General features: G+C 38.0%; 1 protein-coding gene across 4 annotated transcripts in view; it reads right to left on the bottom strand.

The window, feature by feature from the left end:
* Positions 1–26,583, bottom strand: part of Wdr7 (WD repeat domain 7) — a 304,595-nt gene that overhangs the window by 257,933 nt on the left and 20,079 nt on the right. For all 4 annotated transcript variants that reach the window (XM_006985180.4, XM_042264248.2, XM_076555361.1 and 1 more), the window contains 8 exons: positions 25,506–25,680; positions 24,802–24,878; positions 23,314–23,433; positions 19,050–19,195; positions 18,214–18,316; positions 15,390–15,531; positions 14,937–15,185; positions 14,021–14,241 (listed from right to left, as the gene is read on the bottom strand). In XM_006985180.4, coding sequence (XP_006985242.1) covers positions 14,021–14,241; positions 14,937–15,185; positions 15,390–15,531; positions 18,214–18,316; positions 19,050–19,195; positions 23,314–23,433; positions 24,802–24,878; positions 25,506–25,680 — 1,233 coding nt within the window. The remainder of the gene's footprint in view (positions 1–14,020; positions 14,242–14,936; positions 15,186–15,389; positions 15,532–18,213; positions 18,317–19,049; positions 19,196–23,313; positions 23,434–24,801; positions 24,879–25,505; positions 25,681–26,583) is intronic.

The raw sequence follows: 26,583 nt of genomic DNA, 5'->3' as shown, positions 1-26,583 counted from the left end.
ATCATAGCATTAAATATCTACTTCATGTATAATGACTAATTCTATAACCTACTAATAGCACTCATTTGACTCATACCTGTAATCCCAAGGCTTAAGAAGCTGAGCCAACAGGAATATGAAGATTTCAAGACAAATCTAGCCTACATAGAAAGTTCTAGTCTGACATAGGTTACAGACACAGAGACACACACAGCCAAGGTTACTCAACTAAAAATGTAACACATTTTTATCAAAACTTATTTGGAAAGAATTCATGCTCCAAATTCTTTCAATCATTTGTAGATTTAAAATTTTTGGTGGGGGTTGTATAAACTATGTGTACCTCTGTGAAAATATGTACATTATAAAACATACAGAAACATAACTTTTTAAAAGATAACTCATGATTTAAATTAACAAACTTAAAATGGGATTTTAATTACTTATTAATATTCATAACGACATTAGATTAGACAATACCACAAGGCACAATAATTATCATTATAGGTTTCACTGTCAATGACAGTGGATACTAATACTTTACACAACTATGACTTTGGCTATTCTTCCAGTGTGTTTGAGTGATCATTGCTCAAATTCAGTGAGGTTAATAAGAAGATACTCATTTTGTTTGTTTGTTTGTTTGTTTGTTTTTCGAGACAGCGTTTCTCTGCGTAGCTTTGCGCCTTTCCTGGAGCTCACTTGGTAGCCCAGGTTGGCCTCGAACTCACAGAGATCCGCCTGGCTCTGCCTCCCGAGTGCAGGGATTAAAGGCGTGCGCCACCACCACCCGGTTTTTTGTTTTTTTGTTTTTTTGTTTTTTTTTTTATTTTTGGTTTGAAGATACTCATTTTTTATTGGAAATGACTTCCATGGCTCAGAGGATATGAGCATGTGTAGCTTTTGAAGACAATCCAGGTTTGGTTTCCAGCACCCACATGGCATCTTACAACCATCTGTAATTCCAATTACAAGGTATCCAACACCCTCTTCTAGCATCTGAGCACATTTCACACTTATCATGCACTTACATACATGCAAACAAAACACTGATAAACATGAAACAAAAATAATTAAATCTTTTTGAAATGATCTTCCATGCTCATGGATTGGTAGAATTAATATAATAAAAATGGCTATTATACCAAAAGCAATCTACAGATTAAATGCAATCGTCATCAAAATCCCAACACAATTCTTCACAGATCTTGAAAGTACAATTTTTAGCTCCATATAAACACACACACACACACACACAAAAAAAAAAAAAAAAAAAAAAAAAAAAAAAAAAAAACAGGATAAGTGAAATAATCCTGAATAATAAAAGAACTGTTGGAGGTATCATCATCCCTGACTTCAAGATGCACTACAGGACTACAGCTCAAAAACAGACTCATTGATCAATAAAATCAAACTGAAGACCCAAACAAAAATCCACATACCTATGGACACCTGATTTTTGATAATGAAACTAAAAATGCATATGGGGGAAAAAAGACATATCTTCAACAAATTTGCTGATAAACTGGACAGCTACAAACAGAAGAATCCAAATAGACCCATGCTTATCACCCTGTACAAAACTCAACTCAAACTAGATCAAAGACCTCAACATAAACACTGAATCTGATAGAAGAGAAATTGGGGAATAGTCATGAAGTCATTGGTACAGGAATAGACTTTCCCAACAGAACACAGCACAAGCACTAAGAACAAAAATTAATAAATGGGACCTCATAAAACTGAGAAGCTTCTGCACAGCAAAGAACATGGTTAATAAAACAAAACGGGAGTCTACAGAATAGGAAAAGATTTTTTTTTTACCAAATGCCTATTCAATAAAGAGCTAATATCCAAAATGAATAAAGAATTCAAAAATGGATATCAAGAAAACAAATAACCCAATTTAAAAATGGGGTACAGGTTTAAACAAGGACTTCTCAAAAGAAGAAACTCAAATGGCTAAGAAACACTTAAAGAAATGTCCAACATCCTTAACCAGGGATATGCAAATTTCATCTTACACCTATCAGAATGGCTAAGATCAATTTAAAAAAATGACAGCTCATGCTGGCAAGGATGTGGAGTAAGGGAACACTCCTCCGTTGCTGTTGAGAGTGCAAACTCATATGGTCACTATAGAAATCAGTGCGGAGGATCCTCAAGAAGATGGGAATCAACCTACCTCAAGATCCAGCTATACCTTCATGGGCATATACCCAAAAGATACTTCATCCTACCACAGAGACACTTGCTCAACCATGTTCATTGCTGCTCTACTCATAGCAGCCAGAAATTTGAAACAACCAAGATGTCCCTCAACAAAAGAATGGATAAAGAAAATGTAGTTCATTTACACAATGAAATACTACTCAGCCATTTAAAAAATGAAATCATAAAATTTGAAGGTAAATAAATGGAACTAAGAAAAAAATCATCCTGAATGAGATAACTCAGAATCTCATATGGTATATATTTGTTCATATATGGATATTAGCTGTTAAATCAATGATAACCAGGCTACAATCCATAAAATCAAGAAGTTAGGTATAGAGTAAGGGGCTGATGGGGGGCTGGGATATATCTCCCTAGGAAAGGGAAATAGAATACAGTTATAGATGGATGTGGGGGTGAGAGGGGACTAGAACAGGAAGATCGGGGGAGAGGGGAAGAGAAAAGAGGGACAAGGGAGAGAATATGGGAAGAGAGAGCTAAAATTAAGAGTCATTTGAGGGATACAGTAGAAGTTTCCTAAAATGTATGCATATATGAAGGCAATCTAAATAAAAAAATTGCCAAATAATGAAGGAGACAGAGCCCAAACTGGACATCCTTGTCACCAAATGAAGCTTCCAGTCCTAGGATTGGGTTACATGTAATTGAGTTGTTGGCCAAAGGGTTCCCATGGGAACCTCCAAACAACCCAGGCTGTTGCTAAGGTTGCTTTCCACAATCTGACAGCAATGCCCCTTTGTTGAAGACAACATCTACGCAACTCACTAAACATGGAAAAGTCGAACTGGTGCCTACATAGAGACTTTACCTCTCTATTCTAGCATCTTTGGTACAGGAAGGTACTCTGCACACTACCAAATGAGAAACATAAACACCAGCTCAGCCACAAACCCTTTGATCTACAATGTTCAGCATGCAAGATACATCAGTAAAATAGTGGCACAAAGCTTGTGGGAGTAACCAACCAATATCTGATTTAACTTAAGACCCTCTCCACAAGACAGAACCATAACCAACAGTCTGGGTGACCAAGAACCTGAGACTAGAGAGCCCAAGGACCAAGGCTAAAACAAAATACTAAAAGGAAAGAGAAAAGTAGCAATAAAATTACTTTTAATGACACTCTGCTATACTCACAGATCAGTACCTTGCTCAGAAAAGCTTCTTCCTGAAGCAAATGGGAATAAATACAAAGACCCACAGCAAGACATGATGCAAAAGTGAGAGACCTTGAAAAACTCAGTCCTAAATGGGATGTCTTCATCAAATTCTTCTCCTCAGGACTCAGAGAACCCCTCAGTAGAGGAGGCAGAAAGAATGTAGGGGCTACAGGGGATGGAGGACACCAAGAAAACAACACCCTCTACATCAACAGTAACGAGCCGCATATGAACTCACAGAAACTGAGGCAGTATGCAGAGGATCTGCATGGGTTTGCTCGATTTGGGGTCCTAGAGCTGAAAGGAGAAGTCAACCCTAACCCAGACACCATCTCCAACTGAAAACCCCTTGCAAATGAAAATTAAGTTTATATATATATGGGGTTCCATGGGCTCCTTTCCTTCTGTTTCTTTGTTTTATCCTATTCAAATGGGTTAGTTTTTATCTTTTTTTCTTATTATTATACCATAGAAGCCTTTTTGTTTTCTAATGAGAGACAACGGATGTGGAACTGGACAAAGGGGAGGTGGGTAGGAAATAGGAGTAGTAGAGGGAGAGGAAACTGTAATAAGGATGTATTATGTGAGAAAAATATTTTCAATAAGAGGAAAAATAACAATCTTTAAAAAAGAAATAAATAAATAAAGCCAGGCAGTGGTGGCCTTTAATCCCAGAACTCATAACATTTCTAAACCCTTAAAAGTCTAATAAAATGGCCGGGCAGTGGTGGCGCATGCCTTTAATCCCAGCACTTGGGAGGCAGCGGCAGGTGGATCTCAGTGAGTTCGAGACCAGCCTGGTCTACAGAGTGAGTTCCAGCACATCCAGGAATGTTAAACTGAGAAACTCTGTCTCGAGAAAACAAAAAAAAAAAAGAAGAAGAAGAAGAAGAAAAGAAATGACATCCATCAATATTTTCCCTGCCAATTTGTGACAGCTATATTAGAAACTATATAACATAAGGCAAGAGTATCATGAGTTCTATGCCAGTCTGTGTAGCAGAAATCTTAAAAGTTCTTATTAATAAAATCAAACCCGAGGCCAGTTATTGGGGTCAATGCTGGTAGATCAGAGAGACAGAACAAGCCACAGCTATCTCACCTCGCCAATTCCTCAGCTGGTCCTGTTTCCTCAGACTGGAAGCTTCTGTGTCCTCATCCCAATGGCTCTCAGCTGAACTGCTGCTCGAAAGACTGAAGCTTAACCAGCCAAATGCCTAACCAGCCAAATGCCTCTAGTTTCTGGTCCTCAAGCCTTATATTATATACCTTTCTGCTGTCTACCACCACTCCCTGGGATTAAAGGCTGGCTTCCTGGGATTAAAGGCGTGAGTCACCGTGCCTGGCTGTTTCCAATGTGGCCTTGAACTCCCAGAGATCCCAGAGGGATCTCTGCCTCTGGAATGCTAGGATTAAAGGCGTGTGCTATCACTGCCTACCTAGTGGCTGTTCTGTTCTCTGACCCCAGGTAAGTTTATTAAGGCACACGATATTTTGGGGAACACAGTACCGCCACAGGTCAGGGCTACATAATGGGATATTATCTAAAAACACAATCCTGGCATGTAGCTCAGTAGCAGTGTGCTTGTCCAACATGCGTGAGGCCTTGAGTGGCTGTTCTGTTCTCTGACCCCAGATAAGTTTATTGGGGTGCACAATATATCCATAACCCCATTGAGAGCCTCACAATTTCAACCTCTACAACCACTGCCCTCAACTGATCTCAAGTTATCAATTCCATTAGAAAATGTTTCAATGCTACAGAGAATCTGCGCGGCACGGACTGAGCAGCCTATCACTGACAGTAGTTTATAGGTCAAAATTCTTCACAATATTAATTATGTGCTAGAAGCTATATTTTGTAATGGCCTCAAATGCTAAGTTAAAAGCAAAGGCTAACAAAGCAACAGAATAGTTAGCCAAATAAAAATTCTTCTTTATGAAAAAAAAATGTAACTGGGGTAAGGACAAGTGGAAAAATATTAGACCAAAGCATCAAGACAATATTTAGTTTTCAAAGAAATCTAATCCTAGTATCTAAAAGGTTTGTTGAATTTGCCAGTAAATAATGCACCACTTCAGTACATTAGTGCTGAAGAGCAGAATGCCACAAGCTATCTTGGTGTCTGAAAGTCAGAACATACCACCTAGGTCAGTCAGTCTGCCCTTACACATTTTAAAGCATTCCCAGAAACCTCTCGTGTAATGTGTTCTTAAGCATGAATTACAGAAATTACAGGCTGCTAGTTTATCCCACCCACTAGTTCCCTGGGGAGAGGATTCTGCTTTCCAATAGATTCCAATGCAAATAATATTAATTTTTATTTTCTAATTTTGCTAGTTTGCTTCCTAGATGAAGTTATTCCTTTGTTGGCATTGTTTGAGAAGCAGTCTTGTATTTGTCCCAGTAATTTTCTCTTTGTATAAATATCCTCGAAATATATGACCACTCGACTGCCTCTCCTTTTAAACATACCCATCGTTAGAAAGCTGTAAGTGATCAGCTTCTTTTACTCATGAATCAATCCCACTTGTCTCTTACTCATTACCTCTTCTACTTCCCAGAACTCTCTCTTTGGAACATAAATGTGCCTTTAAGATGTCATTTATCATTTTAAATATTCTACCTAAAAGGAGAGTCTATGAAATTAAATATTAATTTCTTTTCCATACTTTCACAAAAGTACCTCAAAACAGAATTTTTTCAATATCGGAAATGAACCATTATTGAAAGAAAGAGGGGGCTGTTTCTTCATTATCTATTTCATGAGATCATATGAGCCAACCAAAACACTGACTGACCAACTACATGAATAACATTACCTCCAAGGATAATTTTAATATCCTCCTTTACTTACTATACATATATATATAGCTAAATATATAGTTATATTATAGAGAGACTAAATGTATAGTGTAAATATATATACTTAAATATATATTTACACATATATTATCAATAATTTATATATCAATATTATATACTATACATATATTAATAACCAATAATTTATATATACTTAAATATAGATATTTAAATATTTTCATATGTATTTACACTTTTTAGTGTAAATAAATATATAGTATAAATATATATATATATTTACAATAAAGATACAGGATGGGTAGTTAGACTCTCCATCTTTATTCAGAAACAGTAAATAAATGAGTATTCCATACAAGATCCAGACAATACCAGAGGAAGATTCATTTAAAAATAATATAGTAACTATGTTATATTAGGAATGAGAATTTTTTTCTTTTTTCATTATATTTTATTAAGAAATTTTTTATTCATTTTACATACCAACTACAGATCCCCTCTCATCCCTCCCTCTGCTCCCCCCCGCCAGGCTTCACCCCAAGCCCACACCCAACCCCTCCTATGGAAAGGTAAGGCCTCCCATGGGGAGTCAGCAAAGCCCAGGACATTCAGTAGAGGTGGGTCCAAGCGCCTCCCTGCATCAAGGCTGTGCAAGGTGTCCCACCATAAGTAATGGGCTCCAAAAAGCCAGTTCCTGCACCAGGGATAGATCCTATTCCCACTTAAGCCATGGGCTCCTTAAACAGACCAAGGAATGAGAATTTTTATTCTTATCTTATCCCACAGCTATAAAAAGTCTCATATTTGTTTTTAATTTAATCCAATCACTGCCTTACTCAAGCTTTATTGAACTTTTTAGCAGGGAGGGGATTCCAGGCTTCAAAACTGTGAAACTACACCAAAAAGAAAAACTCCACTTAAACTAAATTACATAAAACTGAAAATATCTATAGGTTAAAGAACTGAAAGGCAGCTGGACAGTAGTGGCACATATATTTAATCCCAGCATTCGGGAGGCAGAGGGAGGCGGATCTCTGAGTTCAAGGTCAGCCTGTTGTACAGAGTGAGTTCCAAGACAACTAGGGTTACACAGAGAAATCCTGTCTTGAAAAAGAAAAAAACAGAAGAAAATCCAATAATAAAAACCATATGAATTTAATATTTTAGTTATGAACTCAAACTAATATCCTGAAGAGGAAATCCAACATTCACAACATCAAAGGAAAGAAAAATTTTAAGTATTTTACCTGGGGGCTGAAGAGATGGCTCAGTGGCTAAGAGCACTAGTTGCTCTTCCAGAGGACCTGGGTTCAATTCCCAGCACCTACATGGGAGCTCACAACTGTCTGTAACTCCAGTTCCAGGGGAATGCAATATCTTCTTCTGACCTCTGAGGGAAGCAGGCCAGCACATGGTGCACAGAGGTATGTGCAAGCAAAATGCACACATAAATTAAAACCTTTTTACAAGTTCATTTCACTTGAGCTAGGTTCATGCACAATAAGGTGCTTGCTACACAAGCACGACGACCTAAGTTCAGATCCCCTGAACCAATACAAAAGCCGGGACAACGACTCATGCCTGTAACCCCAGGGACAGTCAGACACAGGGCTCACCAGCCACTCAGTCAAGTCACAACAGTCAAGTTTTGAGGAAGGGCCTTTCCACATAATCCTATCTCAGAACTCCCCTGCTCGGTTTCTCAAGTTCAGGGATTAAAGGCATGGGCCATCACACCCAGATTAGATGGTTGATTTGTTGAGTTTTTAGGTTTTTTTTTTAAATTATTTCATATGTATATGTGATTTGTCTGCATGTATGCACGTGCACAGTATTTGTGACTGGTGCCCACAGAGCCCAGAGAAGGACATCACATCCCCCATAACTAGAGTTACAGATGGTTATGAATCATCACATGGGTGCTGGGAACTGAACCTGGATCCTCTTAACCACTGAGCAAGCTTTTCAGCTCTCGGAGTATATCTTTTTAAAGTGCCCCTTACAACAGAGTGTGATGACACTCTAGTCCTAGAACCCAGAGATCTACCTGCCTGTGCCTCCTGAGTGCTAGGATTACAGGCATGGACACCATGCCTGGCTCACATACCCCTTTTTTAACTTATTGTCATCCCACTCTACTTCACTTTAGTAGTGTATCTAGTCTTTCTTTAGACTGCTTTAAGTATTTCACCTTTCTCTGGTTTCATATTTTATTACCTTAAGGTTTTTCTTCCCATCATCCCTCCAAAGTAGGATAAAATCAAGTGTTTTATAATGCTCTCATACAGTGAACTTACACAATACCCAAAACATTTTCTCTAAACTCTGCTGTTACACATTATACCAAGTTCATGCCTAAGTCCAAGCATTTGATCTGTTATAGAGAGATCCATCAAGTGCTAGAGAAAACTCAAGTACTCCACACTCCTCCTCCATGTAGCATTCTGCAAAATGAAGTTGTTTGTATACCATTTATGATGTTATAAATACATACAAAACCAAGATGCCCCAGTGCAGTGGATATGGTCTTTCTTGGAAGACTCCAGGAACTACCCAAACCTGCTTTCCTGGGAGTCCCTTCATTTGTTGTATTCCCAAAGTACTTTGAGAGAGAAAAAAAAGCTTTCATGCTGCATCATAACTGTTGCTTGCTAATCTGACTCTCTTACTAGATTAAATAATCAAACAGGAATTATATCTTATCCACAATTATATCCTTGTCTTAAGTAAAAAAAAAATCCCATCCAATTGAACAGTAACCTGGCCTCCAAAGGATGTACATGTGCACCCCAATACACACACACACACACACACACACACACACACACACACACTCATGATAGATAGATAGATGATAGATAGATAGATAGATAGATAGATAGATAGATAGATAGATAGATAGATAGATAGATAGATAGATGATAGATAGATAGATAGATAAATTGATTCATGCCAATTAGAATCTTCTTCTGGCTTAAGATATAAAAAACTTTCACAAAAATAGAGAAATTACTTAAATGCTTGGTATAATATCTGCACAGCCAGAAGAATGAATCTTTCTTATTAGTATGAAGGGGACCTTCACTGAAAACTCCTTAGTATTATATTGATTTTTTTCAGAATACTACTTAAGAGTTGGGGTACATTATAAAATTTGAATATAGAAGTAATATTTAGCATGAAAAAATAACATTTTATCTTAAATACAGTAGCATGTGACCACAGATTTAAAAGTACACAAAACCAGGCTTGGTGGCCACAATCCCAGGAGCCAAAGGCAGAGGATCCCAGGTTCCAGAGCGGCCTGGGCTGCTCAGGGACTTCATGGCCAACCTAAGACGCATAAGGAGAATGGATCTTAAAAACCCAGGGAAGAGGGATGTAGCTCCATGGAAGAGAACTTGTCTAACAAGCTAGAAGACCTGGTAGGACCCCTGACGGCACAAGGGAAAGATTAGAAAGCATAAACCTACATAAACTAGCCAAAATGTCCAATTTATTCTATCTTAATTCTTTTGGACTTTCTAAATAAAGATAGGAGCTTTACTTACATACTCTCCATATATGCCTCCCCCCAAATTAATGAAGTTATAAAACTGAAAAGGATGGTGAAGAATTCTGTAAGTACAATGGTGGCTAGACAAACCTATTTCTAATTTTTGAAGGGAAATATGGCAATGTCAATGTAAATGCCTTGAAAAATTAATGACAAAATAATGTCAAGACAAAACAATTCCATAAAAACTGATGAAATTTATTTTGTGCTGGTCAACTACTCTCAGGATTGGGGCCTGCCCTGGAGTGTGCTGGATATACCCAGTGTGGTTTTGATTTTAGTTTTTGTATTTTTGTGAATGTTTCATGAAGCAAGAGACAGAGAACATAAAGTTGGGAGGGTAGGAAGGTTTCTCCTTTTTCGAAAGAGAAAGTTAGAAAATATAAAGTTAGAAAGATCTGGGAGAAGTTGAGGGAAGGAAAAAGCATGATCAAGATATATTGTATGCAAATTTTATATAAAAATTTCAGTAATTTATTTTTGTATACAAAATCCAACTTAAGAATCTAACTAAAGAAACTCTCAGCCTACAAAACTACTTAGCTATACTACTTCTTATGTAAGAGAAAACCAGTAAAATTAAATTAAAATTATCTTTTAAATCACTAGAAGCAGTCTTGTGGTGACAAAGAAAGATGAACAGGAAGCCAGGTATAGTAGTACATACCATTGATTCCAGCATTCAGGAGGCAGAGGCAGGAGGATCTCTGTGAATTCAAGACCAGCATAGTCTACAGAGTGAGTTCAAAAACAGCCAGAGCTACAAGTGAGACCCTTTCTCAAAAAAAGGGGTGGGGGAGACACATAAATTAAGACAAAGAGGCCCCCCATCTTTAGATTATTTATATTAACTCTTTCTCACCAGCCTCCCCAGTCTTCCCTTCTAACAGATAGATCTCCCCCAACCCCTTTGTGTTAGCTGCAGATCCCCAGAAACACTTTCTGCAAGGGACTCCCACTGGCCACACTGGGCTGGGATTCAGATAGAAGTATCACTTTCCTTCCTGCCCTCCATTATGCTCTCTCCAGAATTATTTATTTAATTTTTAAATGTTTAATTTCACTGACGGTATGAAAACAGTCTCAAAATATAATGAATTAAGCATAAAGAGGAAAAAAGGACACTATGGATAATTACATTTTTACAAGTTATTTACGTCTATGAGTGTTTTGCCTGTGCGTATGTATATACACCAGGTGCATGTGGAGTTTGATCAAGGAAGCCAGAAGAGGGCATCAGAGCCCCAGAAACTGAAATTAGAGGGGTTGTGAACCACCACGTGGGTCCTGGGAACTGGAACCTGATCCTCTGCAAGAGCAACAAGTGCTCTTCATCATCAAGCCGTCTCTACTGCCCTGAAAACCTCATTTTAATAGGCAGTGACAGCTCTGCTTCCCACTTTGGCTCAATTTATACTAAAATGTTTATTCTGCTTGCTTCAGACATAAGGCTGGGTTTATAAGCATTGCTTTGAAACCTAACATTCAAATTCAATTAACAACAAAAACTCAGACTCAAAAATGTGAGAAAAAATCCTGATTAAGGAAAAAAGTGTTCAGTCCTTTCTTTAGAAAAAAGAAAAATTATTATTAAAAAGGAAACCTAAGGCTCAGGAAGACTGCAGAAGAGGAGGCAGAAATATTATAAAGGCAGAGGACCAGGATGCCTGTTGTAAATAGTGTCTTCTAATATGATGGGGAAACTACATCCAAGAGATCTTGACAAAACAGTTGTCTAACTAACACCTGCATCATGACAACACAAGCTGACATGCCAGTATCGACAGGGCAAATCTCACAAGGTCCTACCCACAGATGGAAACCCTACAGGCAATTAATGGCTGCTGAGAGAGAAGGAATCAATTTTCCAGGAACAAGCCTCCTGATCGGTTATATAATCCCAAGTGCTCAGCCCTAAATACATGTACATCCAACCCACACTAAATAGATTGCATAAGGCAGGGGTGTGTGTGCACGTGTCTATGTGTGCATAATAATTTAGAAAGAGGAAGTCATGAATTTGAAAAAGGACTGGGGAATGTAGGAAGAGTTTCAGGGGGGAAAGGGAAGATATGATGTAAATAAAAGATTCACATATAAATTTTTAAAAATTAGAAATAAATTAAATAAAAAGAAAGCCTAATTTGTTAACTGCTCTTCCTGGCTGTGAACATTTGTCAAACTAATATCCACTTAGTTGTAAAGCTATACAGAATGTCAAACCTGCACCTAGGAAACAGCAACCAGCCTTGTCAAATGAAGGCACAACCACCAATGATCACACTGGTGCCTTCAACACTGCTTTCACAGAACCACACTGCCCCCTTCTGGATCATTTTAAAGATCATGACAATGGAAGTTCCATGACAAGCAATACAGTTTTAAAAAGTTCTTTAGCTAACACATTAAAGAATTTAATGTCCACTTGCAGAAGTATAATAGTGGTGTTGATTATTTATTAATAGTTTTCCAAATATTCTGCTCTAAATAGATCTGCTAACAAAAAAAGCAGCTCTGACAATTTAATCATCAATATAAATGAGAAATAAATATTAGGTTCATATTTACCAACCACAAATAAAATCTACAAAGCTACATTCTCTGTTCCACTCCATACTTTCTATCTCCCTTTACTTCCAAAAGCAAACCGGAATCTAAACTTGGTACTTATTCTTCCACTTCAATTTTCACTCATGTACTACCTGTTCATGCATCTGGATTATCCAAATGGGCAGCATGGATTAAGTAAAAGTGCATCACACGGGCTGGAGAGATGGCTCAGAGGTTAAGAGCACCAACTGCTCTTCCAGAGGTCCTGAGTTCAATTCCCAGCAACCACATGGTGGCTCACAACCATCTGTAATGAAATCTGGCACCCCTCTTCTATATACATAATAAATAAATCTTAAAAAAAAAAAAAAGTGCATCACACTCTCATGGACAGAAACACTCTTCAACTGAAAACCAGCTGAGGAAATGAAGGAAGTGCATGCAAAGGTATCTACTGCCCCTCAAGCAGGAAATACTCTGCTGGGTTACTCATGCTGTTAGACTTCTAGCTTTACATTGCTACCAATGCTGTCCATCTACGCTCTTAAGGGAAATGTCTTCTAAAGCACTCCTAATATTTTAGAATTCTTTTATTCTTTTAAATTTTTTTTCCAAAATCTAGTTCCTTTCACTATTGATAACCTATGTGAGAAAAAAAAAGTTTCAAGTCTTGGTAAGTATGAATGCTAGACTTTACAGCAAAAGAAGTCATTGAGTAGCAGAGGAGGCAAAGCAAGCTGGTTGGGGAAGGTGTCAGAACATTCTCATGTGACCCACAGCCCTAATGGGAGAGGGCTAGGAGCCATCTTCAGCTGCGGCACTGGGTAGTAACAGCTACCATCCTCTCCCCAGCCCTCTCCCTCAGATTCCACAGACACCTAGAGCACCCTTTCAGTTCCCTTCGCCTAGATTTTAGAAGTCAATAACTCGCCCAGGTCAACCTTGGACAACTGTTCAAATCTGGAAAACAGTCTATTGTTATTCCTTCTGTACTGTTTAGATTTCCCAGTTGTCAAAATAAAATGAAACTGAAACTATAGCTCAGTAACGTTAAAGGAGAGCATTCGAAGGGGCCGGATGGCTCAGTGAGCAAGAACAATGCTCCACAATCCTGAGGACCCGAGTTCAGATTTTTGGAAAAAGATTTCAAAACAATATAGCTCAAACTAAAGTAAGGAAAGAAAGAATAACTTTTAAAAAACAGGTAGTAGGAAAATAAATGCATCTTAATTGTCTCCTGAGACAAGTGACTGAGTGAGGAAAGAGGAGAGCGTGCCTTCAGACCTTGTGGCCGTTAGGGCATCAGTCTATCTGGCAAAGCAGGACCTCTGACTACTTCATCCCTACCTAAGCTTGAAAACGATGAAGACTTCGTTTAGTTCTTTATCTCACCGATGTTTCCTTTTCCCCGTCATAATCACAATTTAAATAAATTACATGCGTAAGTTCCTAAAGACATTGCTGCTACCAAAGTGCAGGCTCACTGTCATTTTGATTAGATGGGCTCATCTTTGGGGATTTTTAAATTGCTCTGAAACAAAATTTGCCAGTTCACTCAATAAGCATGTTTCAAACTGCTACTAGAGACATATCATATAAGAAAGTTTTGTTGACTCTTGTTGTATTTCCATTAACTCACTGTGGACTCCATTTACATGCCTGATAGCAGCAAAGCCCCTCTACCATAGAGAAATCATCTGAGATAAAGGAACTTACACTACAGTTTTCAGGTGGGACCAGAAGCTGCGTGATCTCACCACCATGAACACAGAAGATATGTTTCATTTCTCCAGAAAATATGTCCCAAATTATGACGGAAAAATCCACACCTCCAGATATCAGGTATCTTTGGTCGTAGCGAGTTGAGACCTGATGAGGATACAGCAAACATGTGACTTTGCTCCGATGGCCACGGAGCGTTCTGTGAGGGGGCCAACCTGTGAAGGGGGTCAGGATTCGAAATTGGGAGATTAGAGTCTTCATAACACTTCAACCAGCACGCAGAAATTTCGGAGAGCTATAACTTTACTTCTAGGACTGTTCTGTGAAGCTCAGTAGCTACTATTTACCCAAGACTAACTTACCCAGGCCCTTAAAACAGAGCTAGTCTATGTGCAAATGTGCTATACATGTCAAATGGTCATGATATTTTAAAGAATTAGTACAAAAAGAAATAATGTAAAATATTTCAATATAATTTCTATATTTATTACAAATAGAAATGAAAATAATGTTGCTATATTGGGCTATAACATATAATAGTTGATTCCCCATGTTTTATTTTTAATACTGCTATAAGAAAATTATATATGTCAACAGCACTATTCTAGAAGATTATGAATATTGCTGATATTATAGCTATTTAATAATAATAATTCAACTAATGATTTATGAAAACTATTAATACATGCCAAGGAGATAAAAACTGAATACTTTCTTATTTATAGCTATTCATATCATTTATTCCAATAACAGATATTTAATAATTTATCAAATGCACATTAAACACCAACTAGACTAATAACAACTATACCAATGGGTTTTATTTCTTAAAGTACAGATAGAGATATTCTCCACATCAGGGTTACAGAGTCCTCAAAACACAGTGGACAGAGGTAGATCTTCAGCATACCTCTTCTGAGCATGTGTTCTCCTTGCAGTAGCTGAACTATGGCCGTCTGGGTGGCAGGTACAATAATTATGCTTCCATCTTCCCGGCCACAAACAAGTCGTCCGTGTGCTGGTATGTAGACGCTCGCAGTCACCTTAAGAGGTTCATTGCTGTTGGGAATCACACTTAACTGATCTATGATTCCAGCAGGACAAGGCCTCAGTTTGTCAAATGCTTCTTGCAAACTAATACAAGTTGTCATTTTTAGCCCTGTAGAGATTGGGTGCCATATAAAATAAATATATTTATATTTTAAAAGATTAAATAAATAATATTGACTGATTCAGTAATGTACCAAAAGTTACTTTATCAAATATAATTCTTAGAGGAAAATAATAAATATTTTCAATTTTGTTATGATTCAAAATGTTATGATAAAAGAATGATGGACTTTATGCACAGGATTACTATTACCTTCATCGCCTTCCTGTTTATCAGCTATGTCTGATATGTTCCAAATATTTAACCTTCCAGAAGAATCACCCTGAATTAATAGCTTATGCAAATATTCCTTGCATCCATAGAAGAACCGAGTAACAGGAGGACAAATGACCAACTGCCAAAAACAAAACAAAACAAAAAGTCAAGTGTCTGTATTGTATTGAAATATTGTATAGATTAATGTGTGTTCAGATAAAGATGTTTGATGCTTTGATCCATACCCCAGTTCTAAAAGTGTTTACAGCATGATCATTCAATATATTTGCATGTTATTTAATAGCACTAATATTCAGGTCAACTGTGGTACAGCATAAACACTAAAGGAATGAAAAACTATATTTATAGCTTTTCTCTAAACTAGTCTTTATAGTCTTTTGTTCAACTTCATAAAAACTGGTTACCAATCACAGGGTAATTTACTTACTTGTTCTTAAATAATTAATATAGAAATCATTCCTAACCAAAAAGAAGTCTCTACTTAAAAGATCAAGAATAAAAGAGTTCTCCACATAAGCAACACTGAGTGGACTTGGCAGGCTGTATCTATATACGCATATATGTGTAACAATGATACGTAAAGAAGAGGAAGTCATGAAGTTGAGAAGGAGCAAGAGGAACATGGGGGAAGCTGGAGGTGGGGAGCATGAGGAGGAAATGGTGTCAATAAAATACTCATGTATAAAATTCTAAATAAATAAATATTAAAATAAAATGTATCACTAAAAGAAAAGAATTCACTGGTCCTACCTTTCTTCCCCACTGATAAGTCATAAAGAATAACAGCATTTCTGTGCATCATGTGAGTACCTGGTACATGGAGTCCATAAAAAGGTACCAGATCCTTGGAACTGGGGTTACAGATGGTTGTGAGATGCCATGTGGGTGGTGGAAATCAAGCCTGGGTCCTCTGGAAGAGCAGCCAGTGCTCTTAAAAGCTTAGCTATCTCTCCAGCCCACCCATTTTAAAAATAAGAATAGTTTAAGCATTTAATTGGCCACATTTACATAACTAATTAACAAACTAACAATTTTACCATAAAATTATAATAAATAAAATTCAGTTTCAAAAATTATAACTAACAAAAAATCTAGTTATAGTATTTGGTTGCATCATAAAAAGTACCAGCCTCTAGAAAGTAGCAATATTAAGCACAGCGAAGTATTTAGCGTTACTTAAATTCTGATGATTTTAATTAAAAACTGCAGTGAATAGGGAGCTGCTCTAGCAGCCATAGTCACCAATATCACATTTCAATGGATCAGTGTCTCTCACCATGTCAGACATACATTTCAATTTAAAATACGCTAACACAGACTAGATAGATTTAAAGAAAAATTATATGATGGTTAATGATTATCAACCTGACAGGATCTAGAGTCAGAAAAGATGGGGGCCTCTGAACACGTGCAAAGAATCTTCTAGATTTGGTTAGGTGAAGTGAGAAGACCTATCCTGAATGTGGTCAGCACCACGGGCTGGCTCAGGAGTGCATAAAGCAGGACAAGCTGAGCACCAGCACTTCCGGTTACAGAAGCAATGTAATCAGCTGCCTTATGCTGCTCTCACTAAGATGTCCCCATCATGACGGACTGCACCCTCAAAGCAAAGCAAACACTTCTTTCCTTACCTTACTTTTGTTAAGTATTTTGTCACGGCAACAAGGTATGTGATGAACATGGTATGTTATATTTTGTTTTATTAATTCAGGTTTTTTCAAACACACCACTATCACTTAGTTTAGCTGGAAGGGACTGGCTGAGCTGGACAGTAGCAAGTTGAAGAAAGTAGAGAGCAAAGAATGTATACAGAATTTTAAAATATACCTAGATGGACAAATTCTATATTCAAAATATTCATAGAAACAATTCCATTCCCTCCTTCTTATCCTCATTCTCCCCTGATGGGCGGGACCTAAGGTTCAGAATGAGTGAACTGGAACCAGAATCAAGTATGGAAAGTCTTCCTCCCCACCGCAGTTCTTTCTTACTAACCCCAGAGACCAGAGTGGAAACCCAATACAAGTGTTACTGCACTTCAATTTCTTTATGTGTATGAGTCTTCTGCCTGCTGCCACAGAGACTGGAAAAGGGTACTGGTTCCCCTAGAACCAGTTATTTCAGTTGGGAGCCACCATGTGGGTGCTGGGAATCGAACCCAGGTCCTCTTGGAAGAGCAACCAGTGCTCTTAACCCCTGAGCCATGGCTCCAACCTCTGCATTTCAAATGTAAGCAGACAGTACAAAGGCTTTTTAAAACACAGTAAGTTTCTATAATAAATACAGAAAAATACTCAACTTTCATTTTAATATCCATTTGTTTGAATCACTACTTGGTTTCGGAGAGAGAGTACAATGTGTGACTGAAGTAACAAACAGCATTAGTCAGCATTAGCACACAATTACCCGTGTTCTCCAGAAACTATCTTCACTGTTTTAACTGTCAGTATGAATTTTATTTAAAAAAAAAAAAAATCAAAAAATTTTCACTGTTTTAACTGTCAATATGAATTTTATAAAAAAAAAATCAAAAAATATGATTTTATAAATATTTATAAAAAAATGTATGTATCCAATACATAATCAAGATAAGATCACTTATCTTCTTAGATAAATCAGGTCTTATTTAATAGCTATATTATATATTTTTAAAATCTGCAAATTTTGAAATGTGCTTATAACTGACCATATCAAAATTTTTTGCAAAATCTAACATCCTGCTAGATTTTATTGACTTTTTCAAATGCCTAGACACCATCAACGTAACCATCAATTATAAATGATACCTGAAGAACTTTACCTCTTTATCTTTTTGATCCAAGATGCTATGTTGCACAGGAGGAATTAAATTTTCAACTGCTTTTCCCACATCACTGCGGAATGAATCACTAGCTGGAAGGCAACTGAAATAGCAAAGTAAGGACACAGTTAAAATCCTGATATGAGGGCCAGGCATGGTGGCGCACGCCTTTAATCCCAACCTTTGGAGGCAGAGGCAGGTAGATCTGTGTGTTCAAGGCCAGCCTGGTCTATATAGTGAGTTCTAGAACAGCTAGAACAACATACTGAGACCCTGTCTGTCTCTGTCTGTCTGTCTGTCTTTCTCTCTCTCTCCATACATGTGTGTGTGCGTGTGTGTGTGTGTGTGTGTGTATTTATGTATGTATGTATAATAAGTTATATGAAATATTTTATTCCAAGGATTTACTACAATGGATAAAAATGGGATTTTTAACTTTAAATTAATGTAAGTAGGAATTAAATATCTTAAAAAAATTCTTTGAGGGTTCCTGAGATGTTTCACAGGTAAGAGAACTTTCTGGCAAGCCTGACAACCTGCCTTTGATCCTTGGAACCTACATGATCGAAGGAAAGAACTGGTGCTCATGAGTTGTTCTCTAACCTGCACACATGCCCAGTGGTATATGCATGCACACATGCACACACATGCATACAGTAAATAAATAAATGTAAAAAATCCATCTGTTCTTTTATGCCTAGAAGTTAAATTGGGATTATATACAGACCTTAAGACATTCTGAAGTTAAATATTTACACTATATAAATGTTGATACTTTAGAGTTATAGCTCAAATTCTGAATTCTTTACATTTGACTAAACATATCCGTTTCATACCTGGCAGGGAGTTTGTAAATGTAACTCTGTCCATTTTCAGTCCAAATGATGACTTTGTCTGCAGATACAAAGTCCCCTCCAGTCCACGTCTGTCCATTTTCACTAGGACCTGAACATAACAGGGAGTAGTCTCCAGCATCGAATACCTAGGAGAAAAAAAAAGAAACTCACACTTTTAATTTACTCCAGCTTGTTACAAATTAAGTAAGATAGAATAACATTTCACCTGAAAGAAAACTTCTGAAAATATATTTAACAAGCCCCGGCCTCACAGTATGACTCAGGAGACGAAGACATCCTCTCAGTGAGATCTAAGGCAGTCATCTGAAGGTCCAGCTAGGGGTAACGGCTGCCTAAAAAGGACTAGCACAAGTGCAGCAGGCATGTGCCCAACATAGGAACATCTTTTCTATGTCCCTGTCTTTTCTATGTTGAGGGAAGAAGCATACAATGGATAAAGGCAAATATTAGGCACTCAGTCCTCTGGAATATATATCATGACTTAGAACTATGTCTGGTAACATTTCTGACCTTATACACTGATATTATATTTTCTGAACAGGAAAATTAACTTGCTTGGCTCTGTTTCATCAGTGTTCTAAAATGTTATAAATAGGGCGTTAACAGACTTCATTTCAATATTCAACAATTCTATATGAGAAGGCCGAGTTGCTATAATTTCATCAGGAACAACATCTTAGGAATAGCGCCAGGAACATGCATAGGCTAACTTTTCAAGGTTTACAGGTACATTTATAACAATCCTATTTGATCTCTAAAGCCACTGAGGTAGGCAGGTACTGTTACCAGGCCCATAGTGGGGAGGGAAGGTGATACACTGCCACCAGTAATAGTGGTTCCGAGTCATGCATCAGAAGCTGGGTGTGGTGGTGCACACCTTTAATCTCAGGAAAGGCCAGTGGAGCTCTGTGAGTTTGAGGCCAGCCTGGTCTACATAGCAGCTGGAAGTCAGCTAGGACTACTTAGCAAGACCCAGTCTCAAAAAAAAAAAAAAAAGATACGTATCAGTATGTGATAAAACTAGAAGGTATAAAAACTCTGGGCTTCTATTTCCTAGCAGACCAATTCTTTCTACCACTTTCAATACTTTCAGTATTTGATAAAAGTACATTCTAAATGTTGTTCAAGGGGAATTCATTCAATGGCACCGTCTTCTGTTTTACTCTTCTTCAGAGAAAACAAGGACCTTTGGCTAAGAATTTAACTCAGTAGGGTGCTTGCTAGCGTGCAGGAGACCCCTGCATTCCATCTCCCACACTATATAAACCAGGTCCACAATGCCTATCCCAGCACTCAGGAGCAGGCAAGAGGGTCAGAAGTTTGAGGCCATCCCCAGCTACACTGCAAGTCTGAGGCCCAACTTCAGGGTATTTCAAATTACAAAACTCTCTAGATAACTTAATATTTTTGTTTTAGGTTTTTTGTTTATACTAATGTTTGCCAGAACTGTTATCTGAAGCCTCAACTACACCAAAAACAATGGGTGATTGTGGGGGGGGGGGGGGGGGGGGAAGGGGGTGTATGTGTAAAATGTCCTTGCTGCCCTGGGGGATAGAATGCTCATTTGAAATGAATGTTCAGTCATATCAATAGACTGATCTTCCAGGTAGTCACAAACAGCTCAGATGCTAGCAATTTCTTAGGAATCAGTCACTTGAGGCGCTCTAGCCTGTTCCTGCTCTCTCCAATGGCTACCTTGCTGCATGTCTTCACTAGAAATATGAGTAGTTATTTTTTAAGCATGGCAGTCAGCCTTGATACAGGAGAGAGGAGCTTGGTCCTGCCTCAACTTGGTATGCCATGCTTTGTTGACTCCTATGGGAGGCCTGCCCTTTCTGAGGAGTGGATGGGGAGCTGGGGTAGAAAAGAGGTTGGGAGAGGGAAAGGGATGAGAGAAGCAAGGGGAAACTGTGGTTGGTATGTAAAATAAATTTAGAAATTTAATAAAATAAAACAAAATAAAAAAGGTACACTTGTCACTTGCATTATTTCTTCAACACTAGTCACATATTAAGAATTATTCTATTTTTTCTTTTATTTCGTGTGTGTGTGTGTGTGTGTGTGTGTGTGTGTGTGTGTGCAACACTCGGAGAGTGGTCCCCTACACCTCACCTGGGCAGCACTGTGTAGGTGTGGGAAACTGATCCTGAAGATGTGAAAGCTGGAGAACTAGCCCCGCCCCCTGCTCATCACTGTGTGACTCACTGTGTCACACAGCAGCCTTCCATGACAAAATTTTGCCCTCCTTCCTTTTCTTTTTTCCTCTCAAATTTTACTTGGGAATGGGAAGAGAAGGGTGGGATCAGGAGGCATGATATGAAAGACGCAAAGATAAAATTAAAAGAAAATAAAAAAGCACTGGATGTTCTTCCAGAGGACCGGTTTAATTCCCAGCACCCACATGGCAATTCCAAACCATCTGTTAACTCCAGTTCCAAGTGATTCCACACCTTCTTCTCACCTCCATGAGCACCAGGCACACACATGGTAGGTACTCAGACATACATGCAGCCAAAACATCCATATACAAAAAAATAAATATTTTTTTAAGTTAGGAAAAGTAGCTGTTCCTACCATGGTAGGCAGCTTCTTGGATGTGCTCACCTAACACCCTCCTCCCTTCAGTATGGGCTAGATTTTCTGACACTTTTTTCTAGAACTTATTTTGTGTTTCTAGAATGTGTCAAAAGGCACTGAGTTCTCAATTCTAAGATTAAGAGTGTCTTAAATTACCTTTTCTTGCTCACTTATTGTGAGAGAAGACTGCTAGCATGCTGGGAACTGCTCTGGTAAAAGAGACATCCTTCAAAAGCTGAACTTGCAAATGAGATCAAAGTCCCAAAGGATCCTGTGATGGCAGCCTATGACAGACTCTGAACCAGAGGTGCCCAGCTAAACTGGGCCCTGAATCCCCTCCCACAAACTGGGCAAGAATATATTTCTACTGTTTTAATGTAAGTTTTGGAGAGATTTGTTAAACAGGTTTAAATAACTAGCATACTTTTCTCTGATAGTAAAAGTACTGAAATTACTCAACCATTATAATCCCTAACTAAATTATAAGTACTTGTTCTTATCCTTCAAAGAAACTTCTCTTTGCAACAGATAGAAACCATTACAGAAAACCACAACCCATCAAAATGCAGAATTGTGGAGTCCAGTCCTAAAAACAACTCCCTCACCTAAGGCTCAGGAATCATTGCAGAAGGGGCTGGGTAGAAAGAATTGTAAGAGCCAGAGGAATAGGGAATTTGATTTGAAATTGTGTTTCCTAGAAATACAAAAAGCTACACCATAAAGTCTCACCAACATAACTGCCTAAAAATGCACTGAACAAAGACAAAAACGACAGACTTGCTAACATGGATGAAAAAAAGCCCACGTGACCTCAAGCCTACTCAAAGAACTACAGGAAACTAAGGAATGCTGAGAGCAAGAGAGATAAGTCTTCCCCAGGGAAATCCACACCAATTCACTATCCAATACCAAATGGTCAGCCCTGAATATAACCATATAAGCAAGGTGATACAGACTGAGTAGGCTGTGTTTATGTATTTAGAATCTATGTTTATACACATATATGTAACAACAATGACTGAGAAAAGAGGCCATAAGTGTGAAAGAAAGCAAAGAGGAATATATGGGAGACTTTGGAGGGAGGAAAGGGAAAGGGATAATGATGTAATTTTATTAAAAATCACAAAAAGCAAAAGAAATCATTTTTAAAAATACATGGAAAGCTTTGAAAATTGCTCAGTGCAGAACACAACAGCTGATTTTCTATTTCTAAAGACAAGCAATGAAGAAGAAAGCTCCTCCTCTCAGCATTGGCTGTACACTTCCACTGTGAAGAAGCCAGGGAAGAAATGTATTGTTCAGGTAACACACTGCAATGTAACACACTACAATGTAACACACTACAGAGAGAAATGGCCAGCCTACAGAGACCTAATGACCACCACTCACATCAAACACCATAAATGAAATAGTAGCAAAAAGTAGAAATGAAGACCAATAAAATATAGCCATTAATTAAACCATGACTTCATTACATGACGTAGAACAAAAAAAGCTACATGGAATTAAGTCCAAATTCCTCAAAAACATCAGAAGCAAACAGGAGTTCCAAATGACTGACAGTCTTGTACCAAGTACATCCTTGAGGCTATCTTTGAAAATTTAGTAAACTAGATTTTATCATGAAGGATAAAAAGACAATTTCATATTTATCTGTTCAACTTACCCTCCAATATTTGGAGCATACAACCAAAAGTGACCTCTGTGTGAATGCACAAAAAGAGATGCTTTGGCAATTCTGACAATAAATTGGTTTTGATTCCTCCTCAAATATTGGCTCAGTATCCTGAAAAAAAAAAAAAGATTCATAAAATTTCAAGAATAACATGTACTGATTAAAGTCATCACAAAATGATAAAAGGTACCACCACAGAACAAAAGCACCATGTGATATGCACATCACTTTGGATCCTCAGATAAAAGCCAAAGCAATAACAACTGCAAATGTACTCTTTAAAAGAGCTGGACAAGGCCTGGGGGTGGAGGCACATGCCTTTAATCCCAGCACTCGGGAGGCAGAGGCAGGAAGATCTCAAGTTCGAGGCCACCCTGGTCTACATAGTGAGTTCCAAGACAGCCAGGGCTACACAAAGAAAACCCAGGAGAGAGAGAGACAGAGAGAGAGAGAGAGAGAGAGAGAGAGAGAGAGAGAGAGAGAGAGAGAGAGAGAGAACGAACAAGAGCAAAATATGTCTTTGCTTGGCAAAAATGTCTTTGCTACAAAGCTGCCCAATATTTAAGCCCTGACCATGAGTCAGAACATCTTCACTGGAAATGATGGTCAGAACATCTTCACTGGAAATGGCAGATGATGGAATTTTGCAGTAATCCTATTGTTATATATACCTTAGTTTAAAAAAAAAACTGATCAAATCCTCTTCCAGTTTCTTCCAAGTTCAATACCTAATATTTCCCTAGCTGAAGTGAATCATACCAATATTGTCAGAAAATTGATCTACCTTTCTTGTCAAAACTAACTATTCTAGTCCATAGTACTATGAAATAAGACTCAAAAAATGACTTTATTTGCTTTTTTGATGATGTTGGTGTTTGAACACGAAATGTCCCACAGGCTCAAGTGTCAAACCCTACTCCCCACCCTGTGCTGACACTGGAAGGTTTTGGACACTTTAGGTGGTATGTACAGTTACAAAGTTGGTCACTGCAAGTATGTCTTTGGAAATACAACTGACCCTAAGTCCCTTCCTTCCTCTGTCTCCTGGCTGCCATGAGGTGAACAGGCTCCTCCTGCTCCACATACTCCCCTGCAGTAGCATCGCCCACTATTGGGCAGAGTCAGTCATGCCAGAGACTCTACTCAAGTCTCTGAAGCCATGGACTAAAGGAAGTCCTTCTTCCCTTGGGTTACATATCAGGGATTCTGTCACCGCCGTGTCAGGGGTGCGAGAGTAACTGAAATGGGTGGTTGGTTTGTTTAGTCCATTCACGAAAGCAACCAACCTCCTAACTTCTAATTTACACAAAAGCAGGGGGAAAGCACCTCTTACGTTTCTCTACTCATATTCTAGATGATGTTCCTATTGTTTCAATAGAAACGCTTTTTCCTTTAAGAAAGAAACCTAAGTGAGGAACACGCGGTAATTAAAGGTTTAAATTATATAATAAAAAGGATAGAAATCACTGTCCATCTCACCTGCATTCCACCAGTTTCAGAGGTGACAATCCACACCTTCAGGATGCCTGTCACAGAGAGTGCTACCACAGTGTCCTCTAAACCAGGAAGAGACAAGGCACCCAAGTTAAACATAGCATGCTCCCTTCTAGAATTAAACAGCCTGCTCTCACGAACTTAAAGTAGAAAGCATAATCCCCTCAGTGTTGACATTATTGTTCTTTTCTGAAAAAAAAATTACATTTTTCCTCATGGTTTCAATGAAAGAATGAGGAAAGAATAGTAACATTTACTGAATATAACTCAACAGTTACAGAAATTCATTAAATTTTATCTCCTCCCTTTTCACTCTCTCCATAGGAAATGGTACATCTTGCCAAGAGATAAAAACCAGAATCCAGAAAAACATACATGAAGCTACAGTTCTTATCAGCACCACACCCCTAACCATTCTAACTCAGCCTCACTTGAGAAAACTATCCATACAAGCTAAGGCTTCCCAAAGCCTAGTGATCATCACAGAGAGATCATCTAACACCTGTGAGTCTAAACACTGATTCAGCCTAAACTACTTGGTGAAGGAGAAAGATCACAAATTATTGGAACAAATATGTCGGGAATACAAGAATGTAACCAAAATTGTTAACTTTGACAATTTATGGAACTTCATAGTGAATTAAACAGTAAGATGATGTTCAAGCTGCCAAAGAGCGTAATATACTGACCTTGTGTCCGGTGAGAGCGGATAATACTCATGGAGCTAATCCAGTCTGGTGATATCTTTGATACTAAAGAATACAACACCTCAAGGCTAGTAGCGTCCACAACGAGGATTTCAGGGTAATGTCCATGGCATAAAAGCCTTCCTTCTTGCTGATTTCCAACAGAGAATTGGTAGAACTAAATCCAAATTTTAAAAAGCGTATTTTAATACACTGCTTCAGTTGGGCTACTTGATTAACATGCATTCATTAAACACATTATGATATTCTCCTAAACACTAAATTATTCCAGTAATTTCAAATGGGCACATCCATGTCAGATTATACTAATCTTATCCAATATTTAAGAAAAATATTCCTTTCATAATGTCACATACTCACTTTGAACTCTTATGAGACAAAAATAAAAATTCATCTTTTAATCTTTATCTCTAGCATTCAAAGCAGACTTTTATAATTTTCATGGGGAGGTAGGGGGCTCATTTTTTGTTTCATGTTTTGGTTTTGTTTGGTTAGGATTTTTTGTTTGGTTGGTTAGTTATGGGTTTTGTTTGTTTGTTTTGTTTTTGATACAGGGTCTCACAATATAGTTCTGGTTGGCCTGGAACTCTCAATAAACACCATCCGGACATGGTGTCAAATTCACAAAGATCTACCTGTCTCTACCACAAGAATACAGGAAATAAGGGCATGCATCACATACAAGCTTTAAATCAGGACTTTTGACTTAATGAAACACCCAAATAAAATTAGCATAACAAATTAAATTTAAAGAGGAAATTAGTGCAAGTCACAAGACTAGTATGAATTCTAGGTATTAGGAACAGGTAGATGTAATGTCTAATACATCAACTTGACAGATCTTGAACCATGTCTTAGTTAGGGTTACTGTTGCTGTGATGAAACACCATGACCAAAAACAATTCAGGAGAAGGGGTTTATTTCATTCACAGGTCCATATAGCAGTTCATCATCAAAGGCTGTGAGGGCAGGAACTCAAGCAGGGCAGGAACCTGGAGGCAGGAACTGACGCAGAGGCCATGGAGGAGTGCTGCTTACTGGCTTGCTTCCCATGGTCTGC

This window comes from Peromyscus maniculatus, chromosome 19 (genome assembly GCF_049852395.1).
Source record: "Peromyscus maniculatus bairdii isolate BWxNUB_F1_BW_parent chromosome 19, HU_Pman_BW_mat_3.1, whole genome shotgun sequence".
Classification (NCBI taxonomy): Eukaryota; Metazoa; Chordata; class Mammalia; order Rodentia; family Cricetidae; genus Peromyscus; species Peromyscus maniculatus.
Note: the sequence above shows the minus strand (reverse complement) of the source record. Positions and strands in the feature narration are given on the sequence as shown.